The 8,037-nt window shown below is 43.0% G+C and overlaps 1 protein-coding gene across 1 annotated transcript; it reads right to left on the bottom strand.

The window, feature by feature from the left end:
- Positions 1 to 5,570: 5,570 nt before the first annotated feature.
- Positions 5,571 to 7,499, bottom strand: LOC136538100 (uncharacterized). Its single transcript, XM_066530088.1, has 2 exons — positions 7,244 to 7,499; positions 5,571 to 5,942 (listed from the first exon to the last, which is right to left on the bottom strand). Exons 1-2 carry the CDS (start codon positions 7,396 to 7,398, stop codon positions 5,867 to 5,869), a joined length of 231 nt encoding a protein of 76 aa, XP_066386185.1. The 5' UTR covers positions 7,399 to 7,499; the 3' UTR covers positions 5,571 to 5,866.
- Between the last annotated feature and the right edge of the window lie 538 nt (positions 7,500 to 8,037).

The raw sequence follows: 8,037 nt of genomic DNA, 5'->3' as shown, positions 1-8,037 counted from the left end.
AAATTGTGCGTGCCTCTTTTCTTCTGCCCCATCTTTTGGGGAAACCTATTGATGCCATGTCGGGGCTGGATCGGAGCTCCCTTTTGAATCCATGTAAAACATCACAAATCATGTGCAAGATTTCTGGAAAACTTGAAACCTTAGTCATGTTAATTTTCTAATTTCATTAATTGGAAATAGAAATGTGCTAAAAAAAGAGAGTTGTTTATGTATGGGAAGATGAATCATTTAAATTTTCCTATATCAAATCTATTATATTAATAATACAACAGTGTCAAAAGAGCCCTCACATTCAACGAGAAGGCCTAGAAATACAAAATGAACCTGGAAAAACAAAATAATATGCACAGTTCGATTTTATAATAATCTAACGGTCTAAATTAAACCAAAGAACACTGCTACTATAGAGGCTTTTTGGAGGGGTCGTTTTCGATTTTCGGAGGTGGACACGGGCCAAATGCCACTGTAAATCGGGCTTTCTGGAGGCGGATGACGTAAGGCGCTCACCTCCGTTTAATCTCAATAACGGAGGCAACTAACATAGGGTGCGCGCCTCCATAAACGTATTAACAGAGGAGACACTACATTGGTTAAATTAAGCAAAAAAGTGATGATTAATTCACCAATGTGGTCTGATTTGCTTAAAATTAGACATATATATTTGAAAGGAAGGAATGTGCAGATAAAAAATAGTAAATAGACTTTACTTTGGATGGATATATGGTGGGGTGACACACCCTTGTGCCAACAATATTTTGTTTGACCTCTATGAAGAGAAATACTCCCTCCGCCCCCAAAATAAGTGGACATCTCGCACTTCAAGAAGTCAAGCATTCTCAAGTTTGACTATTTTTTTAGAAAATAATATTAACATTTGTATCTTTGAGTAGGTTTACTATGAAAAAAATATGATGTGATTCATCTAATGATGTTTATTAGATATCATGAATATTAATATTTTTATATATATTTGGTCAAACTTTGATTTCATTGACTCCTTGAAGTGTGAGATGTGCACTTAATATGGGACGGAGGGAGTACATCTCGGTGTATAACTGTAAAATCAGAAATGGTAATTTGAAGTTTAGAAGGTGGATCCCAGGCTTCCCGAGGGAGCAATGGGAAAATATTAAAAATTATGTCCTTACTTTGGATGAGGTGGATTCTATGGACAACATAAGGTGGAAGTGAACAAGTTCTGGCATGTTCACGGTTAAATCTACGTATGAGCAGTTAACTCAAATCGAATCTAGAGCAACTCATAAAAATAGTTGGGAAGCCAAAATTCCACTGAAAATCAAATACTTTTTGTGGGCGTTAGAGAATGATGCATGTTATTTTTGTAAGGATAATGAAACAATTAATCATCTTCTCTATGAATGCAAAGTAGCCAAATCTAACTGGGGTCTTTATAGCCTGCTTGATGGAGGTAACTGTACTCCTAACTCTATCCAGCAATGTTGGTTATAGCTATTTGTTGGACAACATGAAAATGTTGTAACAGAACTTGTTTTCATAAAAAAGATCATCAAAGACCCTTTGGAAGTGACAACTAGAGCTTGTTTCTTTTCTTAATTTTTGGTCAGGTTTGCTAAAGGCTGGCTTAAAAATGTGGTGGATGGCATGAACATTCTTTTGTATATCGCTATATTCGCATGATGATTACAACTCCACATTGCTAGCAGTTGTGCATCACTGCCATTGAAGATTCGGTTGACAACAAGGAGGATGATATTCAAGTGAAGAACTAAGAGAGTTGAGTGTTGTTTGAGTTGAGGGATGGGCCTTTTCTTTGTTTTTTTTTCTTTTGATTATTAGGACTTGTGTTCTCCATGGGAGGTGCCTTCGCTTTGAACCCCATGTATCAGGGTTGTTCACCTGAGACAGGTGATTTATTTTCTACCATTCTTTTGCATTCAAATTTCATTACTCTGTTATGATTTCCGTGGTAATGGAAATGAGGTTTATCCTGATTAAAAAAAATGAGCTTCTATATTTATGTTTTCTAAGATTCTAGACTGTGCATGTGCACAAATCGAGGACTAGCTTTTATAATAGTTTTAATAGGTTATTGGGGCTACTTTTGGTCAATTTTGTAATCGTTACTGCTATCAATGGTTGTTAATCTATCAAATATATAGTTGGTATTTTTCCTTATACATTTTTATTTGTTTTCTACAATTTTTTATCTAAGCCCTGAGAATTAATTCAAAATTTATAAGAGGAGTCTCTGGTTAGTAATAGTATGGTGCATGTGTACAAAACTAAGAAAGTCTATACATCAACTGAGTAATCCAAAGGCGACCATCACATAATTTTTTACACTTCAAATAAAAAATAGAGAGGGCCTAGATCAAATCTATCCCTTGGCACCTTATCTTCTTCCCTCCTTCCTCCCCTTGCCCGCACTTGACCTTGACACTCGTCTTGGTTAGCGTGGCGGCTGCTCGGCTCCAACGGCTCCCCTGCCGCCAACCACCACGGTCTAGTCCTAAATCTATTGGATATGCCTCCTCCTCCTCCTCATCTTCTTCATCTTCGGCCGAGGTCCCTCGCCACCACCGCTTCTCAGCCAGCTCCGGCAGCGCCCCAGTGCCTTCATCGCTGCCTCCAATCGCCGCCACGCTAACCCCGTTGAGGTTGTTGGAATATCTCTATTACGCCCCCACTCTTGTGCCACCCAACCGCTGACTCTATCAACTGCCTTTATGCTAACCTAGCGAAGGTCATCGGGCTATCTTCGTTGTGCTCCCGCCCTTGTCCCGCCCATCTACCTTCTCCTACTGATCGACCATTAGCAATCTTGCTCCCGCCAACACTGGCGGGCCATCTTTCTCCCCAGCAATCCTTCTAACCCTGTCGGATTTAGATAAGCCCTGAAACCCCAATCCTAACCCTGACATTGTCGTAGTTAGGGAAGAAGACTACATGACATTCTTTGATTGACTGAAAAATTCGAGCGGGAGTAGGCCTTGAATCACTCTAAAAAATAATAGTGTCTATTTCCCATTTGACCTCATCAAATATTAATTAAGATAGTATCGCATCAATCTCTTGTGTAATCATCAACTCTCCACGCGCGAGATCCTAATCGCCGTACGAACTGTTAGGGTATGGGTCCATAAGGCACGTGTCTTATAATAATTAGATAAAATATCTCATCAATGCCAATTATTCAGCTCCATGAGCCCAGTCTCATAGGAAGTTTCATCCACATTTAATAAACTGTCACATAGGCATTTTTGATGACGTGGCACCATATTTAAGAAGAGGGATAATAAATAAGTTTCATGGGGATAAAACTCTCCTGACATAGTTATCAACTCACAATGAGGAATCAAATATCTGTGAAACCATAAAATGAAACTATACATTAGGAGTGGTTGTTTCATTCAAGTTTCATTGCATTCTATTTGATATAGCATTCCTTAATGACAACGCTATTAAACTTCTCACTGGAGACTGGCCTGAGTCACGTCGAGCTAACATTTGGAGACACTGACTGTGGATTTGGTATTTTTCTTTTTCTTTTTTTTTTTTAAAAAAACAGCCATTGCCCGCTGGCATGGCTCTCCTCCCTCTTCCTTCACCAGCAAACTCTTCCCGTTTCCTCGTGATCCGTGTGACTCGGTGAGGCGAGACCGCGAGAGCAGCAGCGGAAACGTCGAAAGGAACAGGGCAGCAGCAAGCTATAGGCCGGCCCGTGGTACGGTGCGCGTACGCGCGGTGGGAGAGCCCAATCAATTGGTAGTGAAGCGAGGGTGGCGGTGCGCCGTCGGGAGATCCGAACGGCGTGGCATGATTTGGCGGTTAAATGCGGGAAATGGTGGTTGGGTGCCCGGCCGGCCTGCCGATGGGCGCGGCCGCGGCGATGGGGCGGGCCGCGCGCGGACATGGACACATGCGTGCGTGAGAGCGCCAGTAGCCCAGTAGATTTGTTGCCAGAGGAGACGAGCAGGAGCAGGAGAGGGGAGCTGTTCCATCAATGCGGCCGGGAGATGGACGATGGAGCGCGCGAGGGGGCGGATCGGGCGGGCCTCTCGCCTTCTCCTCTCGCACTCGCGGGACAGCGAATCAATGACGGATTGGATGGATGGTCGACGCTCCAGAGCATGCGGTGGGTTGTCGACAGGGAAATGGAGCCGTGCGCTTTGTTGGGGTTCATTAAGGGGTTCAACACGCACGCTAAACACCTGGGTTTTGGAGGGAGCGTACCGTCCGTCCGTACGTTAATTACCCTGTCCTCGGTCCTTCGAATTGACACGTGGTCTGTGCCCCGTGTACGCTGACGCTGACGTTTGTGCGTCGATGCGCTCTCTCTGACGGTGAGCATAGCAGGGTTAGGCTCTGGCTTTCCATTTCCGCGCTGCCCGGCTCTGAATCGACAAGGCATGATCTCCTCAGATTTGCTGTGCCAACCATACACAAACACTCCTGCTCCTGCTAGCCTGGGGGTCGGGTCTCGTCGTTCGTATCGTACACCCGCCGCTCGTCCTCGCCTCGCCCTGGACGCGGACGCGTGATGGTTTGCAAGGGCCGCAATCGCGCGATGATTGCAAACCTAACTGAACCAACAACCAACTTGTCCGGCGCGCTATCGCCATGTTGAAAGTTGCCAATGCAACCTCAAGTGATTCCATGTCCCTCTCGTACAGCATTGGAGGAACAGCCATCAACACCACCGGGATGGATGGATGGTGTACTGCTTCCTGACTCGCAAGTTGCAACCACCAGGCCTTCGGGTACAGTCGCTGCTCACCTCTCCACCAATCGACGGACCGTCCAGCCGGTCCACCCGGCAGCTGTCGCAGGTTGCGTCTCCTCCATCAGATATTCAGATTCAGAGCAGAAGGCCGACGATTTCACCTCTCCTGCTCAGAATAACCACTCGGACAGATGTTAGGCGAGCAGTGTCACACAGGACCTACCACTTTGGGTAGTACTACTGCCCCGTACACGCTGACCATGTCCAAATAGGCATTTAACTTCCCTCAATCATATTTCTGTAAACAGCAATGTGTAACAGTACAGACCTAACAAGTCTCAAGCTTTCACTATGGAGTTGCAGCACTACTTCACAACAGGTTGCATTCAAATGCATGCTTCCCTTCACTCAAGGTCTATTTAAATTGACCGCTTCAGATCGAACAGGGCGCAGAAAAACCAGGAGTTGGCGCAATAGTTGCAAAATTTGTGGGCACACCAAAACACCAACAAAATTTGAGTTACGAGTTTAATAAAATTATTCAGTTGATCCATCCATATATTCTGATAGGCAAAGGCCAAATACTGTTTGAACTACGCAACATATGTATATGTGCACACTGGAAAAGTAGCATCGATTGTTTACTCATAGAGAAACCTTTTGAAGCATTGTTGACAGTGAATATTTGTTTCTCCAATAACCAACCAGTGATATCGAGATCTGGACTTAACAATGATTCATTAAAATAAATCAAATAGCTATATGGTTGCTGAAAGTAAAAAAAAAAAAGGAAGATCCTAAAAATGCTTCATATGTCTTACTGGGTAAGTCATCCAAATATCAAAGCTACCAGGACACGTGTAGATTAGCTAAGAGCTTTAGATCCTTACAAGCAAACCATAATACCAACATTTAGCTGTTCCACATAGGCCAAGTATACTTCTGTTCAAACGGAAACATTTTCCACAACGTCATAGCCGAATTTCATTACTCGAAAGCAACGAAATTACATGAGTTTGTTCAAACAGAAAAGGTTCAAACGGAAACATAATTTTGCCGTGCATCTACTTAAGAGCTACAAGTTTCTATCACAGTAATTGTAAAAAAAAAAACTTGAACGACTTTAGATAGGGGTTATACCATTCATATAAACAACTCCAATCAGTGACTATCTTCCTTTGGCTTCTCCTTGGGGATCGTTGAGTCAAGTTTCTTTGGAGCTGCTTCTTTTGCAGACCTGCAATGTCGTTTGATATAACTTATTAGGAAGCAAATAAAGTGTGGAAATCATCCTGTTACTCAGTAGCAGCTAAAAAACATGAAGTACCAGTTAAGGTCAAAAGAAAAACCATAAGGAACATTTGCTCCATACTACTGCAAAAGATATCAATTCTTTCTGATGCAAAAGCTACATCACACAACAACTACACAGCAGTAGGGTAAGACTCACTCAGATACAACTTCAAAAGTATAACATAGCTGGTCTTTTCATTTTCAGACTGATTCAAACAACACTAGGTATAAGTTAAACAGATTGCTGGGATTCAATATATAGTGGCAGTGGCACTAGTATGTAAGTAGTGTTGTATACACACATGTTGGTGTATTCAGATTTCAGTGCAATGTTATGTACATTTTCCAGATGCATATTGGAAATGTGCCAAAATAGAAATAAAGAAATCGGAAGCTTCTACGTAATTATATATTCTCAGAAAATTGTAATATGAGAGTAAGTGTTTTTTTTTTTGTAAGCGCCAACATGTACATAATATTGTTTGTTGATTTGTCCGGGAAGACAGGAAAAAACGGTGGATCAAAGCCTTGGCCAGCCCAAGCTGTGCCCAGGCTGAATTGAGCCAAACAAAGCCCAAGCCTAACCAATACCCATTATACCTGTGGTGTAATTTGAGCTACTTCGTTAATTGGATGGCTACCGCTATTTGGATGCAAGTGGCAAAAGACGTGTCTCCGAATGAAGAACCAATAGCTTAGTCTCGTCAGAATACTGTACAAATATGATGAAGTGGCAAAACTCATCCCAAGGAATTTGATAGGGAAAAATCTTTTGCATCGGCCACCAAATAGACTGCAGATTCAGAAAAGACTCCCCAGATCAATTCTTCTGATGCGCATTGTTTGGTAAAACACATGGATCAGAATTCTAAGTTGTTATACATCTAAAACTCAACAGTGAGATGTGCTATGCTTCCACTAGACCAAACAGATTCCCCAATGATCCACCACTTAAATAACTTTCGCATGATTGCCTAGCGAATGAGAAACAATCATACTATAATCCACCACTATTCGAAATTTTCGGCCGTCCAATAGGACGAATAAATTCAAATCGCTCATTATCTTTCCAGTTGCCATCTGAGTAACTCGATTACGAAATAACCCCTAAACCTAAACAGATATCTCGACAGTTCAGAGAATCCGGAGCAAGTTAACCTCTCATTCCATCTAAATAGCACGGTAAGAACAGAGCCAAGCAAGAAGGAGGGATGGGGCCGACGCACGGCACCACAAGCAACTTACTTGGACGCGGCGGAGGCCGTGTCCTCCTCGAGCCACTGCCGGAGCTGGCGCGCGTTGCGGCGGAAGAGGGCGCCAGACCTGCGGATGTCGGTGGTGAAGAGGAGCACCCCCGCGCCGACCACGGCCACCGTAACGATGAAGTTGGTCAGCGCCATCGCTCTCTCGCTCTGCCGTTGAGATCGGGGGTGTTCTTGCCGCCGCCGGCGCTGACACCGGTGCGTGACGGCTGCTACCCGTGGAAGGCCGTATCTTCTGGGATCCCGGAAGGAATTGTGCTCTTCACTGTGATATTGGGCCGGCGTGGCCTTGAGATTTTCTTCATGGGGCTGTTGAACCCAAAGCCCATTATGTTGGCTAACTAACGCAGTGAAACGTTGGCCCAGGCCTTGTTTGCGCTCTCGGAGATATCCTGTCCAAAAAGTGAGTGCATGCGCCGTGGAAATAAACTAAAAAAAATGCACCGTGGAAATAAATAAAAACCATTGCTATAAGGTCCCCAAATCTCCAGAAAAAAATTAACTTTTGTTTATGATGAAAATTTTCATTATAAAATTTAGTATCTTCAGAAGAATAAGAAACAATTAGTGAACAACGCAATTCATTATTCCCTATATATACGTGACACAATTTCTCACAAAAAATGTAGCTCTACTGAACTTTAGTTTGCACTTGATTTTTTTAATAATGGAAAACCAATATGGCCTTAGCATTTTTCAAAGCATCGAACAATTTAACCTTATAATAACTAATATGTGACTGATTTCAAGACATCAAACCTGATGAGAAATGATGAA

Source organism: Miscanthus floridulus, chromosome 2, assembly GCF_019320115.1.
Source record: "Miscanthus floridulus cultivar M001 chromosome 2, ASM1932011v1, whole genome shotgun sequence".
In the NCBI taxonomy this organism is placed as follows: domain Eukaryota; kingdom Viridiplantae; phylum Streptophyta; class Magnoliopsida; order Poales; family Poaceae; genus Miscanthus; species Miscanthus floridulus.
This window is presented reverse-complemented; position numbering and strand designations above follow the sequence as displayed.